Below are 19,300 nucleotides of genomic sequence, written 5' to 3'. Positions count from 1 at the left end.
ACTTTAGCAGAGAGGTGTGGGTAGAGAGACTATGGGTCCTATTTTGTTCAGAAAAGGCCCAGTTTGTGCTTGTTACCCCAACTTAATTGTTAGTGGCTCCTCCTTTCACTCTCAGAAGCATCCTGGGATGAACAGTAAATCCGATGGTCTCCCTAGGTGCAGAGCTGTAAGGCAGCCAAGGATTGGATAGGGGTCCCAGCCACACCACCAAGAACGTGCAGCAAGACAAGAATGGCAGTGTCGAGGGACTAGGGGAAAGATAGTGTGCCCACTGGCAGCATTTAGGGCCCATTTGAGGATATCGTGCATGGATTTGAGTAAGCTGTTGTATATTTGCCCTGCACTGAAAGTGAAAGGCACTGGTCCAGGTGTCACATGTGGACAAGACGATGTGATCTCTGGAAGCCCAGTAGGCCTTTTTCTTTCTTGTGGACTTTCTCAGCAAGGAAACCCCAGAAACTCCACGGTAGACCTTTTACCACCTCTCATCAACAAGAATTGGGTCACGTGCCCACTCTATACCACCCACTACTGTGTTCATCTGGGTCCTCTAAGAATCAGATGCCAAGGCAGGATGAGAAGTACAAGAATTTATTCAGGAAACGCCTATGAGAAAAAAGTGGGAGAGCAGGATGATGCTGGGAGAGCCATCAGCCTGCACTGAAAATCTGACCATGAGTGAAGGAGAGAGGGAAGGAAGGAAGGGCAAATGCAAGCATCTTAAATGCAGTAGGTTCTAGGACAATTCAGCAAAGCTAGAGAGGAGACCCTGAGCCAAAGTCATTCATCACAGGACTCTAGTGTCTCCCAGGAATAGCTCTGCCTTCAGTATCCCTGCTGTGCTTAGTCACTGGCTAGGAGCATCCCATGGGAAGCTTGACCCAGAACTGGGGCTGTTGGCCAGTGACACTCTTTGCAGTTGTGTATCTGAGCGGAACACTCATAGGTCCTGCCACTAGCAAGGTAAATGTGACCATGGTGATTCACTCAGAACAATCAGGATGTGCAGTGGCTCATGCCTGTAATCCCAGCACTTTGGGAGGCTGAGGCAAGTGGATCACGAGATCAGGAGATCGAGACCATCCTGGCCAACATGGTGAAACCCCGTCTCTACTATAAAAATACAAAAATTAGCTGGGCATGGTGGCAGGCACCTGTAATTCCAGCTACTTGGGAGGCTGAGGCAGGAGAATCGCTTGAACCTGGTAGGCAGAGGTTGCAGTGAGCCAAGATTGCAGCACCGCACTCCAGCTTGGTGACAGAGCAAGACTCCATCTCAAAAAAAAAAAAAAAAGAACAATCAGGATGTATGTATGTATATGTAAGACACAGGAGGGAGGAATGAGCATGAACAAAATTGAGTGTCTATAAAATGGAAAGGAGAAATGGATGTTGGTAGGCAATGAAATGTGTCTACTGCGCTAAGGATTTCTCTTTCTGTAACACATCTGGCTTAATGCCTTTTATTTCTCTCTTTTATTTTTCTTTTCAGTGGTAATGGAGAAGACTTAGAAACCATTTATGTTTTTCTTAGGCTTATTATTTTAGCCAATTTTGAAATTTACATTTTTCTAGAGAAGTATCCAATTCATCTCATTTTTCAAACTTAGCTCTTCAAATGTAATCATGGTATTCCCTTATCGTTAAAAATAGTCTCCTCTTTACCTATAACTATGTCTCTTTCATTCCTAAACTCGTTTATTGGTTCCTTGTGTAATTGTTGTTTTACTCAGACCATCCAAACATTGTCTCTGAGACATCTAACAACTACATTTTTGTTTTGTTCATTAACTCAGAGTTTTTTTTTACGTGTCTATTTATATAAATTTTTATTTATTTTTATATGGGTTTATTTTGGTGTTATATTTTCAGCTTCTAGAACTGAATTCTTAATTCATTCTATTTTCATTTTTTTCTCCATTAAATGTATTTAGGGCTATCAGTTTCCCTCTACAGAAGTTCTCAATTTTACTGTAATGTAGTTTATCAGTCTTTAACTTTATTCTTAGTGCTATTTGTATCCTGGTTGAGAAATCTGCCTCATCCAGAATCATGAAGATATTCTTCTTTTTGTCATTGTTTGTGTGTGTGTTGTTTTTTTTGAGATGGGGTCTTGCTCTGTTGCCCAGGCTGAGGTTCAGTGGCACAATCGTGACTCATTGCAGCTTTGACCTCCTGGGCTCTGGTGATTCTCTCACCTCAGCTTTCCAAGTAGTTGGGACTACATGTGCACACCACCATGCCTGTCTATTTATTTATTTATTTATTGGAGACTTGCTCTGTCACCCAGACTGGAGTGCAGTGGCATGATCTCACCTCCCTGCAACGTCCACCTCCTGGGTTCAAGGTATTCTCCTGCCTCAGCCTCCCGAGTAACTGGGATTACAGGTGTATGCTACCACATCTGGCAATTTTTTTGTATTTTTAGTAGAGACAGGGTTTCGCCCTCTTGGCCAGGCTGGTCTTGAACTCCTGACCTCTAGTGATCCACCCACCTCAGCCTCCCAAACTGCTGGGATTACAGATGTGAGCCACTGCACCTGGCCAAATTAAAAAAAAAAAATTTTTTTTTTTTTTGTAGTAACAGGATCCAGCTGTGTTGCCCAGGCTGGCCTCAAACTCATGAGCTCAAGTGATCCTTCTGCCTTGGGCTCCCAAAGTCCTGGGATTACAGGTGTGAGTCACCATGCCAGCCCCTAAGATATTCTTCTATGTTTGCTTTTAGAAGTCTTATTATTTTTCCTTCCACACCAAAGGCTATAATCGCTCTAGAAATTGTTTTGTATATATTGTGAGGTATAATAGAATCAATTTTTTTTCTATATTACTGTTTAATTGACCTGGAGTCATTAGGTGAATGATCCATTGCCTATTTCTCTGAAGTCTGATAACAACAATGTATTTATGGACTGTACTTTGTTTCATCAATCTGTTTATTTGTGCCAATACCACTGTGATATATCTACTGTAGTATTAAAATAAGTCTTGATATCTGGTAGTGTAAATTTCTGCTTTGTTCTTGCAGATTATCTTTGCTTTTCTTGACACTGCATTTTTATATCATTGAAAATCAGCTTGTCTGTTTTTAAACATCAGCTGGATTTTGATTGGAATTGCATTGGATCTCTATGTCAATTTAAGGAAAATTGACACTTTCCAATACTAAGTCTTTTAATTCATAAATGTGGCATATCCATACATTTTTTAGTTCTTTAAAAATTTTCTCAATAATGTTCATAATTTTTACTCTATGTCTTTAATGTCTTTTATTAAATTTATTTTCAGGCGTTTGTTATTTTGATGTTATTATAAATGGTATTTTTTAAGTTTCTATTTGTTTCTGGGGTGTGGGAATACTGATTTTTGTGTATTGACATTATATTCTGACTATATTCATGTGTTAATACTTATAGTTTGTGAATTCTTTTGGATTGTATACATACACAATTGTGACATCTGCAAATAATGAAGATGGCAGCTGCCCTTGTTATGCATCTCACTTCAGGAGCAAAGTTCCCTATAATTCACCATTATATATAATGTTTACTATAAAATTTTTTATAGATATTTTGTTTGGTGAAAGAATTTTTTTCTTTTCTAGTTTGCTTCATTATGTACAAGCATAGAGCTGTATCAAATGCATTTTCTGCATCTTTAGAGATGATCACATGGTTTTCTCCTTTTTCCTTTTTAATGTAATAAATGACATTGATTTTTCAAATATTAAACCAACTGTATATTCCTGTGATAAACCTACTTGTTCATTATTCTTTTCGATTAGAATTTATTGTTAGTTGCAGGGCGTGGTGGCTCACGCCTGTAATCCCAGCACTTTGGGAGGCTGAGACAGGTGGATCACGAGGTCAGGAGACCAAGACCAGCCTGGCTAATGTGGTGAAACTCCATCTCTACTAAAATACAAAAAATTAGCTGGGCGTGGTGGCGGGTGCCTGTAGTCTCAGCTACTTGGGAGGCTGAGGCAGGAGAATCACTTGAACCCGAGAGGTGGAGGTTGCAGTGAGCAAAGAACATGCCACTGCACTCCAGCCTGGGTGACAGAGCGAGACTCCGTCTCAAAAAAAAAAAATAGCATTTATTGTTATTATTTATTATTTTATTGTTTGTAAAAAGGTATATCCTTTTATATATCACTGGATGTGATTTTAAATTATTTTACTTAAGGTTATTGTTGTTGTTTTGGTACCTATGTGCAGGAAAGGGTTTGTTTGTTTGTTTTCTTGGAATGCCTTTTTCAGGTCTTGGCATTTTATTCTGCTTTTATAAAACAAGTTTAGAAGTGTTTCCTCTTATTCTCTGCAATAGTTCGCAAACGATTGATGTCATTTTTTTCTTTAAATGTTTGGCAGTGTGCACCAGGAAATATTTAGAATTATGCATTTAATGTCTTTGAAAGATACAGACTCTTTAGATTTTTTTATTTCTTGTGTCCATTTTGTTTCAATGAATTTGTCTATTTCAACTAACTTTTAAAAAGTTATTGGCATACTTTCTTTTCATAGCATCCTCCTATTATTTGTTCACTTTCTGAACATCCTGTAGTATGTCCTCTTTCTCATTCCTGATATTGACTATTTGTGCCTACTCTTTTCTCCTTGCTCAGTCACATCAGAGGGTTATCAATTTTATTAGACATTTCACAGAAACAACTTTTGGGTTCATAACTGTATTACTCTAGTTTTCTTTCCATATCATTAATATCTGCTCCTATCTTTATTATGTCCACTCTTACTTCTTTAGATCCCATTAGCTGTTTTTTTCTTAAACTTCTTGAGATGGATTATGAGATCATTAATTTTCATCTTTTCTCTCTAAAGCATATACATTTAAGTCTACAAATTTCTCTCAAAGCATGCCTTATATTTAATTTCATAATTTTGATATGAAATGTTTTCCTTCATCATTCAGTTACATTACTTTGTAAGTTTCATAATTATATATTCTTTGACTTGTGGATTATTTAGAAGTATAACATCCAAGCATGAGGGAATTTTCCAGTAATCCTTTTTAAAATTTATTTTTATAGCTTAATTCTACTGTGGTCAAAGAACATACTCCATATTATTTCAATATTTCAAAATTTGTAAAACTTGGTTTGTGGCTCAGAATATAACAAAGTTTGGAAGAATGTGATGTTGTAGTCTTCTGTTGTGTTCTACATTTGTCAATTAGGTCATGTTTAGTAATAGTGTTATTCAAAATTATTACCTTCCTGATTTTTGTCTGCTTATTCTATCATGAGAGATGTGCTAAAACTACCCCGTGACTGTGCATTGTGCCTTATATATCTTAAGGCTAGGTTGTTAGGTATGTTCACATTTAGAATCATTGCATCTTACTAGTGAATCCACCCTTCTGTTATAAAATGTTTCTTTCAGCACTTTGAGGATATCTCCCTGTTGTCTTCTGACTTCAATTTATTCTGTAGATAAGTCAGCTGTCAGTCTTCTTTTTGTTCCTTATAAGGTAATTTGTCCTTTTTCTTCATCTGCTTTTAAGTGTGTTCCCTTTGGTTTGAGTTTTCATTGGTTGGGCTATGGTGTAATTAGTGCCTTTCTTCAGCTTGAGGTCCAGGTGTCTCATGAATCTGTGGCTTGGGATCCACCATCAGTTTTGACAGATTCTCATTTATTATTAACTTCTGTCCCAAGCTCTTTGTTCTGTATTTCTGGGACTGTGATTGTACCTTTACCTGTATCCAATTTGTCTCATTTCCACTTTCTTTTCATCTTTCATTTTACTGATCCTCTGCTCAGGTGTGTCTAATTCAGGGATCAGCAGATTATGACCAGCAGGCCATCACCGTTTTCGTAAATGAAGTTTTATCAGAACAGCCACCCCATCTGTTTACATATTGTCAGTGGCTACTTTTGCACTATACTAGCAGAATTGAATAGTTGCAACAGAAACCATGTAGCCTGAAAACCTAAAATGTTTACTATCTGGCTCTTTATAAAATATTTGCCAAAGTCTATTTTAATCCACTTTTAAGTTCATCCATTGAGATATTGATTTAAATTATTGCATCTTTTATTCCTAGACTTTCCATTTTAGTTATAGCTTCTTTTTTTCCAGTGAAATTCCCCATCTTATGATTTGATTTCTTGAATATTTTAATCTTATTCCAAGTTCTCTGAAAAACACAGCCCACAGCTGTGTTCCATAACATAAGTGTTCCAACACTTATGTTATGATCATAGGGAAAGCATAAGGTGTTGCTAGGCCCCTCCTACGGGGAAACAAGACTGAAGCCAAGGCCAGGGTTGCAGGAGGTAGTAATGGTGTACTTAAATTTTTATATTTTCATCAGTTAATACCAATATCTGGATTTCCTGTCACTATGTTTATAATGTCTATTTTTTTTTTCACTTTTTTGGGTTGTCGTTAAACTTTGTTTTTTGTATTCTTAGTTACTTTTAAAGTTTGTGCTGTATATTATAGAAGAAAGGTTGTGGATATAATTTGAGATTGTAGCAGATTTATTGATACTCTTTGTTAAAATCCCCTTTAAAAATTATCAGATTATTTTTGCTTCTAGATCTTCAGTCTAACACTCTTCCAACTGGATTATTTTGGATATCTTATTTTTGCTTCTGGAAGACAGCTAGGTTAGCAACCAGTCATCTTTATCCAACAAGGAATTGAAATAACTTGAACCAGGGCTTTATTCCCTTTGAAGGTTGTCCTGTTTCCAGTTTACTTTATTCCTGTGATAGAGCTTTCTGGGGTCCTGGGTTGGGAACCTGGGGTGTTTACCAACACCTGACACCTTGGAAGGCCTTGAGCTCTAGGTGTTCGCTTTCCACTACATGAGGCTGATGACAGATTTGTCCAGTTTCTCAGCTGCTCAGCCACCACTTGCAAACTGGAAAATGCCTTGAGCAAAAAGGTAGAGCGAAATGTCATGCCAAATTTGCTTACGTTTCTAAGTTTCTTTTGTGTCTGTGATCTTAGCCCTGCAAATCCTCACTAGCATGGTAGTTTTCTGATGCGTTAAAATACACTAAAAATATTTTATGGGCCAGGTGCTGTGGCTCATGCCTGTAATCCCAGCACTTTGGGAGGCCGAGGCAGGTGGATCACCTGCTGTCAAGAGTTCGAGACCAGCCTAGCCAACATGCCAAAACCGCATCTCTACTAAAAATACAAAAATTAGCCAGGCAGGGTGGTGTGTGTCTGTAATCCCAGCTACTCAGAGACTGAGGCAAGAGAATCCCTTGAACCTGGGAGGCAAAGGTTGCAGTGAGTTGAGATTGCACCACTGTTCTCCAGCTTGAGTAACAGAGGGAGACTCCATCTTGAAAAAAAAAAGAAAAGAAAAAGAAAAAAGAAAATTTTATGCAGCATTTTTACTTATTCTCACTGGGGAGATTCATCAGAAACAAGCAGTCCTGCTACATCCAGAAACAAAGCTCCTTAGCAGTGTATCCTATCTCTGTAAACTGTGCTGTTTAAAATAGTGGTTTTAAAATGTTTTAAAATAGTGGTTTTTAAAAATCTAAACAAAAAATTGTTTAGATTCTCTCATAAGCTTTACTGATTTATTTAATCGTTATTGCTTCTTGCATCTCACTACTTCTGTATTTATATTAGTTCTTAGTTGGTACATTCTTTAGTAGTTTTTTTTTCTTTTTTTCCAGTGAATATCTCTGAGTGGTAAAGTTTCAGAATCATTTTGTGTCTGAAAATATCTTTATTTCATTGATTAATGATTGATCATTTGATTATAGATGGATAACTGATAACTGATTACTGATTAATAACTTGGTTATAGAATTCTAGATCCAATATTCTTGTCCCTCATCACTTTGAGGACTTGACTTTGTTTTCTTGAATCCAGTATTTCTTGTGAGAAATGTGATGTTAATCTGATTTTTCACATTTTTCTAGGTAATCATATTTTTCTTTATGATAGCTTTTAGGATTTTGCTTTATGCTTTTTGTTTTATTTTTTAAAATGTCTAGAACTGAATGAAGATTTTGAAACAGAGACTTCTGTCTTTCTTAAAGTCTAGGAAATTCTAAGCGATTATATCATTAAATACTGCCTCTTCATTGTATTTGTCTATTATCTCTATTTTTTAAAGAAATATTGTAGCAGATTTATTGATATTCTTTATTAAAATTCCTCAAAAAATTAAACTGTATTATTTTGATAAGTTGTTTCTTCCACTAAATATAGCATTTCTCATATGAAATATCTTTTATAATACTGCATTTATTTTATTTTATTTATTTTATTTTATTTTTTGAGATGCAGTCTCACTCTGTTGCCCAGGCTGGAGTGCTATGGCGCGATCTTGGCTCACTGCAACCTCTGCCTCCTGGGTTCAAGTGATTCTCCTGCCTCAGCTTCCTGAGTAGCTGGCATTACAGGCATGCGCTACCACACCCAGCTAATTTTTGTATTTTTAGTCGAGCTAGGGTTTCACCATGTTGGACAGGCTGGTCTTGAGCTCCTGACCTCAAGGGACCTGCCTGCCTCAGCTTCCCAAGGTGCTGGGATTACAGGCGTCAGCCACCATGCCCGGCCCACCATATTTATTTTTATTGTTAAAATTTTTTATCCTAATTTTATTTCTTTTTTTTGTTTGTTTGTTTGTTTTTCCAGTTGCATTTTTTAGAGATTTTTCTTTTTCTTTTTTGTGTTTTTTTGAGACAGAGTCTTGCTCTGTTTACCAGACTGGAGTGCAGTGACGTGATCTTGACTCACTGCAGCCTCAAACTCCTGGACTCGAGTTGTCCTCTTGCCTCAGCAGCCGCAATAGCTATAGCTGGGACTACAGGTGCATGCCACCCCACCTGGCTAATTTTAAACTTTTTCTTTTGGAGAGATAGGATCTTGCTATGTTGACCAGACTGATTTCAAACTTCTGGCCTCAAGTGATCCTCCTGCCTTGAACTACCAAAGTGCTGGGTTACAGGTGTGAGCCACTGTGCCTGGCCTGGTTTTTCTAACACATTATTTTTTTCTTTTTTTTTTCTTTTCTTTTTGTTTTTTTGAGATGGAATTTTGCTCTTGTTGCCCAGGCTGGAGTGCAACGGTGTGATCTCAGCTCACTGCAACCTCTGCCTCCCGGGTTCGAGCTATTCTCCTGCCTCAGCCTCCTGAGTAGCTGGGACTACAGGCACATACCACCACACCTGGCTGATTTTTGTACTTTTTAGTAGAGACCGGGTTTTGCCATCTTGGCCAGGCTGGTCTCAAACTCCTGACCTCAGATGATCTACCCACCTTGGCCTCCCAAAGTTCTGAGATTATAGGCATGAGCCACTGTGCTGGCCACATTAATCTTTTCTTAGCATTTTTAATTGACAAAGATTGTATATATTTATAGTGTATAACATGATGTTTTGAAATATGTATATATTGTGGAATGGTTAAATGGAACTAATTAACATATATTATCTCATTAGTGCCCCTATTTCCCTTTTTTTTTTTTTTTTTTTTTTTTTGACAGTGGTTCAAGAGATTCTCCCACCTCAGCCTCCTGAGTAGCTGGGACTACAGGCATGTGGCACCATGCTGGGCTAATTTTTGTGTTTTTAATAGAGATGGGATTTCACCATGTTGGCAAGGCTGGTCTCGAACTCCTGACCTCAAGTGATCCACTTGCCTTGGCTTCCCAAAGTACTGAGATTACAGGTGTGAGCCATCGTGCCTGGCCCCCATTTCCTTTTAGTTAGATACTAGACTGTTTAAACACCATGTATTTGTACACTTAAGTCGAGTTCTTGCAGTTGCGCTTCTAGAAGAATTTTTCAGAAGGGTGTGCTTAAATATATTATTATTAAAAATGTAAGAGCCTCCACTATGTGCTATATTGTGAGCAAACCCAAATCAATTCTCAACCTTTGTTGTCATGAAAATTAACATCAAATGTTTCAGGAAGAAAAACAATATGAAATGAACAAATAAAAAAATGTCTACCTACATTTTTTGTGAATCCATTCACAGGCATGGAATTATCTGGAAAAATGACTCCAGGGAGATTTGCAGAAGATCACCTGAGCCCCCATTTATGACAAATCTTAATGAAATGTTATCACATCTTAAACTTATTGGACTCCTGCCCCATAGTTTTTCTAATGGATGGGTGGTTGTCTGCATACATGAAGAACATTTATCTTATTCTGAAAGGTGTGGAAAGCACTAGCTCCTTGTTTGCACGTGTGTTCTCACAGTTCTTTTTGTCCAGACCAGGTACACTGCAGCCAAAGACAGCGTGGTTCAGTTCTTCTTTTACCAGCCCATCAGTCATCAGTGGAGACAAACTGACTTCTTTCCCTGCACTGTGACATGTGGAGGAGGTGAGGCCCAGGCTTTGTTCATGAATATTTAGAGCTCAGAGTTAGAGAAATTACGCATTTGCATTTTTGAAGCTGATTTTAAAATTGGCGTGGTGATTAGAGATGTCTGATCACACAGCACCTTACTCAGCAGCCTGAATGCAATGGTGTTAATGGATAAGATGCATTTGCCTTTACTCTTGAAGACAGGTGCAAAATTGGATTTGGAAAACACCTTTTACTTTTAGCCCAAAAAACCCCCCAAAAACCAAAAAACTGTAAACAAACTTGTTTGCGTGTGTTACTGCATTTCTCTTCTTGATTGCCCTTAAAGTATGTATTATTTTTAATTTTCTATGAAAAATCTGAGAAGCAGAAAGATGGAGTGACTTGCCCAGCCTGGTTGAGTCAATGGGTATGTTGGTTCTAACATTAGATTTACAACTTTTTTCTTCTCAGGTGCAAGAGTATAAGCTTATTAAAAAGAGAAAGAGTCTCTACTAAGTGTTAAGGGGAAAGTCTTGCTTATTGTCTGCTTAGTTAAAAGTTTTCTTTCCTTCTCTTCTCTTTCCCTTTCCCTTTCCTTTTCCCTTTCCCTTTCCTTTTTTGAGACGGAGTCTTGCTGTGTTGCCCAGGCTGGAGTGCAGTGTCATGCTCAGCTCACTGCAACCTCTGCCTCCCAGGTTCAAGTGATTCTCGTGCCTCAGCCTCCTGAGTAGCTGGGATTACAGGTGCCTGCCACCTTGCCTGGCTTATTTTTGTATTTTTAGTAGACACAGGGTTTCACCATGTTGGCCAGGCTGGTCTCGAACTCCCAACCTCAGCTGATCCACCTACCTTGGCCTCCCGAAGTGCTGGGATTACAGGTGTGAGCCACCGTGCCCAGCCTAGTTCAAGATTTTCATAGTCGGTTGAGGAAAGTTTTAGGACAAGTATAATGCAGGGCTCCACACACGCTACAAAAGCAGCATCTTTCATGCTCTGGTGGAAGATAATTGTCCGTTTGATACGGAGAACTGGCAACTCCCTGGACCAAATGAGGAGGCAACTAGAGCTACTGTCAAAAGAATTCTTTTTCTGAACTGACCTTTTAAATCAAAGAATAAATGCATGCAACCCAGGAACCATGACTTACTAGAATAGGGAATTATGTTGAAGCTTCCCCTTAGAGTACCAGGCGGTGATACTAGGTGTTTACCATGTGTCAAGCCATGGATTAGTTGTTCATAATCACATTTATTCTTCAAGAAAACCCTAAGGAAGGTCTCTTTTATTTCTCTTATACATGAATAAACTGACACTTAGAAAGTGTAAAGAGCATACAGTAGTATGTTGTTCAGCTAATAAACAGTGCAGCTAGGATCTGGTGCCAGGTCTGCTTGATACCAGAGTCATGCTCTAAATGACTTTGCCCTTGTGCCTCCCCTAAACCACCTACTACACCTGGGACCAGGTCAGGGTACGCAGGCTCAGGTATGGTCTTGTTTGAAGAGCTAGAATAAATACTCCTTCAGCCCAACCTAGCTCCACATGTTTTCAGTCCTTGAAGCCTATGGAATATCAATTTACTTAGAGTCAGAAACTGGCCTATCTCCTTTAAACTACAGGTATATGAAGGAGGGCTCTTCAGTCAGTGCCAGGTTGCTGTGAATATGCAGGCAGATCTCTCTCTTCTGGAATTTAGGCTCCCCTTGAAACAACAGGGCAGGCACTTTTGTGGAAAGCACTGGGCAGCCCAGGCCCAAGAAGAAGTTTACATCCCTAGGAATGGAAGAGAAAACTGAATAGTACCACAGAAAGAAAGTAAAAGTGAATCTCCCCAGTTCGCCAGTTAGTTCTTCCTAGGGCCAGGGTTGAGGCAATAGACCACTTGATTATGATCTTGCAGCAGTGATTCTCACAGTGGGCTTCCTGGACCTGTAGCATCAGCATCTCCTGGGAACTTACTAGAAATGCAGATTCTCAGGCCCCACCACAGACCTACTGAGTCAGAAACCCCAGGGTGTGGTTAATCCTCCAGGAGATGATGGTACATACTCCACTTTGTGTGTACCACAAAGTGTACATTGCCTCTTTAAGCCAGTGTCTTTGGATAGCAGCTGGAGCCATATTGCCATCACTATTTTTGCCATATCTGTGTTATTCCTGCACTATTATTTACTTAAGGATTTTTCTTTAAGGGGACATTTATTCAACTTAAATAAACATATTCACAAAAAGAATTTAATAGTACTACCTTAAGTGGAAATCTATTCCTTGTCACAAATAGAGCACAATCACAAAATTAATACAATGAAAACAAACCAGTGGAGTAAGTCCTCTTCAAGTTTCTACCAGCTCTGACATTCATTCAGTTTATTTTCAATTCCTCCTGAATTTTCTTGAATGTTATAAGCATTTTTATGAGGCAAAGGCTCCTTTACATCTTTGGGTCACTTATGACTCTTTGGATACTCTTACTCTGCAGAAAAACAAACATCTCTCTCTTTTGTTTGTTTTAGAGGCAGGTCTCACTAAGTTGCCCAGGCTAGATTCAAACTCCTGGGCTCAAGCAATCCTCCAGCCTCAGCTTCCCAAGTAGCTGGAACTACAGGCATGTGCCACCATGCCTGGATAATTTTAAAAATATTTTGTAGAGGTGAGGTCTCACTATGTTGCCCAGGCTGGTCTCCAACTGGTGGGCCCAAGCCATCCTCCCACTGCAGCCTCTCGAGTAGCTGGGAGTGTGGGCATGTGCCACCACGCCTGGCTCAAACATCTATTTTTTTGAAAAAAAATTATTTCTTTGTTCTTACACACAGTCATTCAGAGAGACGTTCACATTTGGATCCATAAGATAAAAGACACTTTCTGCTCTAGAGGAGACATTTTATAGTGGGATTCAGCTTAGTCCAGTTGATTAAATTCTTGGGAAGCGAATAGGTGTTTCTCATACTTGGGTGCCCATGGAAAGACATAGTCAGTCCTGCTGGAACTATAAATGTGCATGAGCACTTAGCAGTGAGATCGTCTCCAAAGATAGCAGTGGATGTAAGAACAGAAGGGAGATTTTAGGCTGCTTTTGGGGTGCCTGCCATTTTCTGTACACTGGCAGCATTTCAGTATATTTGTTCAAGATATAGAAAGGCAATCTGCCTCATTTCTTTTGCTTTTTGTTATCTCTAAACTGTGATAAAACAAAAGAGGAAAATTAATTGTCTCTCCCCAAATTATAAACACTGTTTATGCCCTGTTTTCATTTAGAAGTCTATTTCTATTTAGAACAAATATATATTTTTTCTGACTCAAGGAGCTGTAATCTCATTTTGTATTTGTTTTGGGGAAAATAAAACACACACATAAAACCCACAAGGAAAGCATTACCAAAATTTAATTATATTAGTAATCAAATCTGTGTGATGTCTGTGAATGGAATTTCAGAATTTTTTGGATAATCAAGAAAATTAGTTCATTGATCTCTAAGGTACTGGGGTACTTAGATGGACTTTCCTAGTCTTCGTCTGTAATTGTCGATATGAGACACTTGAGATCAATCTGGATAAAGTACCTAGATTGCCATTGCCATCTGATATCGTCAACTTTCAGGCAGATGTTGGCACCCAAGTAACATTTTATTGACTCCATTTGGATTTTCATTCTTGCGGTTTCGACCTTGCTTTTATAATGCATACCAGTCCGTCCTTCTGCACTTAGCTTACATCCAAGCTGTGTCTTGTAGAAAGCTGTCTAGTGGTTTATAAAATCAGATTCCTCTCGACAATCAGGACTTTAAATGTATTTTTAGACCTTTAGATCAACTGGCAGAGGCAGAGCGCTTGGCTTTGGGCATTTTTTCTTTCCTAAAGAGCTCATTCTAGTTTTGAAAAATTACCTTTTTTTGAAAAAGTTTAACTTAACAAGACACTTATGTAGTGACAGGAAACTTGGAATCAGATCTTTCAGGAAATAGAAGCATCATTTTGTGACTTGCTTTTTAAATTTATAGCACTCATCTATTTGCAATGTTCACTTTCCTCAGAAACTCTACAAATTAGATTTAATAGAATCAGGAATAAGTCTTCGTTCCTTCTGTTCGAAGGCTTGTGAGACGAGGGCTGGGGAGTGACATGGGGAGATGGATTTTGTTCCTTTTTGTATAGACAATGCTTAATTCCACGTTTGGAAAGCTTATTGGTATTGCAGGTGCCTGTGGCATCCCAAGGGAGCAGAGGAGTAAAATGTGGTACTGCATATGCAAATTATAAAATGTTATGAAAGAAATATTCAACCCAGCAATCACCCAGCGCAAGAGTAGTTCTCAAAAACATGATGTTGAATGAGAAAAATGGAAAATGGAACAAGATTTAAAACACATTATCATTTATTCAGTTAAAAACAGACACACAAAAACAGCAGCATTACATAAGACAGTTGCATATTTAAGGACATATCAACAACAAATCAAAATAGGTGTGTTGCGGGGATTGGAATGGGAGTGTCAATAAGGGAAGAAGAAAGATTACATGGAAATGAGAGAAGGGCCTTGCACAGTGCCATGATGACAATGAGGAGAAAAGACAATGAACTGAGGAGAATGAATAACTCACCTGCACCTGGGCTGCAAACAGTTCTTGAGAGGAGACTATTGTAATTTTTCAGTTAGAAGTGCTGAGAGTACTGCAGTCGGTACTAATTGTCATTCTCAATTTTGGCCGCGCATTTTAGTCATCTGAGAAGAACCTGAGAACCTTTTTTAAAAGGTACTGTTTTCCTGGATCCCAGAGACAGGGCTTCTGACTTAATTGGACCATGAAGGAACCTGGGCATTAGAGTATATTAAAAGCTCCCATGTGGTTCTGTTATAGAGCCAGGGTTGAGAACCACTGAGTTAAGTTTCCTAAAGAGGAAAAAAAAAAAAGTGTGTGGCAAGTGATAACTCTGCCAAGTAAAAATGAAACGGTTGCAATATTCAGACTTTCCTTTTCTAACACTTTAGGTTATCAGCTCAATTCTGCTGAATGTGTGGATATCCGCTTGAAGAGGGTAGTTCCTGACCATTATTGTCACTACTACCCTGAAAATGTAAAACCAAAACCAAAACTGAAGGAATGCAGCATGGATCCCTGCCCATCAAGGTTTGTGTCATTGTCCACACCCTTTTTACTTCATAAAGAAACAAATCAGCTTCAACTGAGACTGAGCAATCTTTACAGGGCAATACATTTCCATTTCCTGACTTTGTCTACTGGTGGCAGGTGCCTACATTCACATTTGTAACTATGGTGCATAGGAATTAGGATACATTCCTAATGAGTGTCTGGATTAGAATTGCCATACACTGGCAGCATTTCAGTACATTTGTTCAAGATATAGAAAGGCAATCTGCCTCATTTCTTTTGCTTTTTGTTATCTCTAAACTGTGATAAAACAAGTCTAGCTTTCTCTTGTCAGTCTAGCTTTCTCTTGTTGTGGGCTATGTGTTCCTAAGTGTTTTTATAATGAACTTTTTGAACATCTCCTGCTCTCTTCATCCAAGTACAATGTCTAGTCCATCTGCCAATCATAAATATCTTCCACTCACCATTTTAGCTTTTAAACTGGGTCACCCATTATCACGTTTTGGCTTTTGAAGTGTTCACATTAAATTCAGTATAAATAATGCATTGTGCAAGGAAGTAAAAAGTTTTAATGCCAAAGCAAAAAAAGCTATGCGTAAATTATCCTATTGCATAATTTAGTACCTGCTGACTTGGATTGCCTGGGGAAGTTTCCTGGCTTACTACAATACCTTAAAATAACAAATATCAAGTCCCAGAATCCTCCAGATATCTGCCAGCTGGCTTAGGAAGAAGTGTGCAAGTGGAAAAGGAAGCGTTCTCAGTGGATTTCATTTCCTGTTACTAAACTGCCTGTTTCCTATAAGCCTGGTTGAGCGTAATTATTAATAGAGACCTTTCAAAGGACAAATTCTGTGAAATAAAGTGGTTTTTGAAGATCCTACTAATATGACAGTGTGTTAATATCACTGGTATATTAAGAGAGTAGTGATTATAAAAAGGAATAAATTTATCTAAATTGCAAGGTACTTTTTTCCTTTAATTAATATACTGCTAGTTTAGTTTTCTATATTTTCAAATAGAACTGGAGAATTTGTGTCGTAGGTATTCCTGACAATTAAAGAGATAGTGGCTGAATTTTTGGGAGTGGTTGATAACACTTGACATTTTTAGTTTCCAATTTGAAAGAGCTGTGTCTCTTGGGATGTCAAATATTATATTAGTCAATTAATAAATGTGTTAATTTATTATAGAAATGATATTCTCACAATGATTTCATTTGTAGTGATGGATTTAAAGAGATAATGCCCTACGACCACTTCCAACCTCTTCCTCGGTGAGTTATATGTTTCCTTTTCCTTTTTGCAATTTAAGTAGTTTGCTAGGAATTGTAGCATCTGTAGCAATAGCCTAGAATGTCTGAGGGTTAGATATTAGATACTTTACAGAGCTAAGGGAAAACAGAGTTCAACTCAATAATAGGAGAAATCTTTCTAAGAATTAGATGGAATAGGCTGCCTCAAAAGATGATGTTCCCCATCGCTAGAGCTGTCAAGCCTATCTTGGACAACTGAGTATCATAGCAGGAGCTCAAGTGTTGCAATTAATCAGAAATTTTAATCCCCTTTTAAACCAAGATGAATAGTATGGTCCTTCCTGACTCTGAGGTTCTGTGATTCTCTAATAATATTGTCCATTAGTATTTTACGGTTTAGAGGCAGTTTGAAGATGCAGCCACACTATATATTTTAATTGATTTAATTTTCACAGTGGTCTTATGAAGGTTAAGTAGGGAAGGTATATTATTCCCAGTTGACAAAAGCCCCAGATGTGAGGAGCTAAGTACCTTGTGACTAGAGATTGTGTGTGGCAGTTAAGAATAAAGTCTTGGCCGGGTGTGGTGGCACATGCCTATAATCCCAGCACTTTGGGAGGCTAAGGTGGATGGATCACTTGAGGTCAGGAGTTCAAGACCAGCCTGGCCAACATGGCGAAACCCCCTCTTTACTAAAACATACAAAAATTAGCTGGGCATGGTGGCAGGTGCCTGTAATCCCAGCTACTTGGGAGGCTGAAGCAGAAGAATTGCTTGAACACAGGAGGCAGAGGTTGCAGTGAGCCACGATCTTGCCACTGCACTCCAGCCTGGGTGACAGAAAGAGATTCCATCTTAAAAAAAAAAATTAAAATTTTAAAAAGGCCGGGCATGGTGGCTCACGCCTGTAATCCCAGCACTTTGGGAGGCTGAGGCAGGCGGATCACGAGGTCAGGAGTTCTAGATTAGCCTGGCCAACATGATGAAACCCTGTCTCTACTAAAAATACAAAAATTAGCCGGGCATGGTGGCGCACGCCTGTAATCCCAGCAACTAGGGAGGCTGAGGCAGGAGAATTGCTTGAACCTGGGGTGTGGAGGTTGCAGTGAGCCGAGATTGTGCCATTGCACTCCAGCCTGGGTGACAGAGCAAGACTCTGTCTCAAAAAAAAAAAAAAGTAAAGTCTTATGACTCCCAGTCCCAGGCTCATTCAGCTGAACCACAACTGATACCTTAAGGCCATATTTTTTGCCACCATCTTTGCAAACTTGAAACAAACAAACAACAAATAAATAATATAATTTTATTTGTTTGCTTTTGAGCTGGGAACATAATCCTTGGACTGCATGTTCCGTGTCCTGTGGAGGAGGGATTCAGAGACGGAGCTTTGTGTGTGTAGAGGAATCCATGCATGGAGAGATATTGCAAGTGGAAGAATGGAAGTGCATGTATGCACCCAAACCCAAGGTTATGCAAACTTGTAATCTGTTTGATTGCCCCAAGTGGATTGCCATGGAGTGGTCTCAGGTAAGATTTGAGAATATGCCACTTTTAATTAATTCTCATATTTTAAGGGATATTTTATATATGCCCACCATGGTACTAGACAGCATGGAGACCAAAAAAAGTGGTAAAAGAGCATGGTTCCTACTCCAAAGAGCTTAGGAAGACAGTTGGAGGACAAGGTAAGAAAGACCACAAGCATCATCATAGGTAAAAATAATTAACATTAAGGACATTAATAATAATATTTCCATATAATTACCAGCATAATTAATATTAAGTACTGTAAAGAACAAATGTATAAAGAACGAATGTTGAAGCAGAGTCAGTCAGGAAGTATTTGTTCCCCTATGGTGCTTAACCCATCTTTGAAGAATTTAAACAAGAATTAAAATTTAAATTCTTTAAATTCTTTGACAAATGTAAACAAGCAAGAACCTGAGAAGCATCACTGGGTTAGGGTTAGTGTTAGGGAGATGGCCAAACAGAGATGGCTGAGCAAAGGCAGTAATGACAAGAAGTGACTCGAAGTTGAAGATTTGAAGAGATGAGCCATGTTACTAAGAATTGGAAGATTAAGTTGGAAATGCTGACACGACATGAAGCGTGTGTCCTTGATCCAGCAGCTACTAAGAAGCTTCACAATTTTTGTGAAGACATAATATATTTTAAGTAACTGAGGCAAGATAGCCTAACATTGAGAAAGACCGGAGGCGGGCAGCCTATTTAGAAATCATCCGTGGGGTCAAGTTGTATATAAAGGAAAAGAGAAGAAGGAAAACACCCCAGAGGTATAACAAGGGTCATGTCAAATTAGCGTAGTTTTCACTTTCTAAAGAGATGACTGAGTGAGCCTCCAGAACAAATAAAATGCAGCTGGATTAGTCAAAGATGAAAAATGCAGACATTGGTATTTAATAATTTAATCTTAATCGTTTAATTTTCTGGAGAGTGAGATGTAATTGACTCAAGTTTCTCCATCTTTCTTTTTTTTTTTTTTTTTTTTTAAATTTATTTATTATTATTATACTGTAAGTTGTAGGGTACATGTGCATAACGTGCAGGTTTGTTACATATGTATACTTGTGCCTTGTTGGTGTGCTGCACCCATCAACTCGTCATTTACATCAGGTATAAC

The 19,300-nt window shown here is 38.5% G+C and overlaps 1 protein-coding gene across 1 annotated transcript in view; it reads left to right on the top strand.

Annotated features, from left to right (window-relative positions):
* The window catches only part of ADAMTSL3 (ADAMTS like 3), a 418,321-nt gene that overhangs the window by 240,641 nt on the left and 158,380 nt on the right, over positions 1-19,300 (top strand). The window contains exons 9-12 of the mRNA XM_025392622.1: positions 10,218-10,329; positions 15,284-15,422; positions 16,630-16,680; positions 17,982-18,186. Of these exons, the coding sequence (XP_025248407.1) occupies positions 10,218-10,329; positions 15,284-15,422; positions 16,630-16,680; positions 17,982-18,186 (507 nt within the window). The remainder of the gene's footprint in view (positions 1-10,217; positions 10,330-15,283; positions 15,423-16,629; positions 16,681-17,981; positions 18,187-19,300) is intronic.

The sequence above is a fragment of the Theropithecus gelada genome, chromosome 7b (genome assembly GCF_003255815.1).
Source record: "Theropithecus gelada isolate Dixy chromosome 7b, Tgel_1.0, whole genome shotgun sequence".
NCBI lineage: Eukaryota > Metazoa > Chordata > Mammalia > Primates > Cercopithecidae > Theropithecus > Theropithecus gelada.
This window is presented reverse-complemented; position numbering and strand designations above follow the sequence as displayed.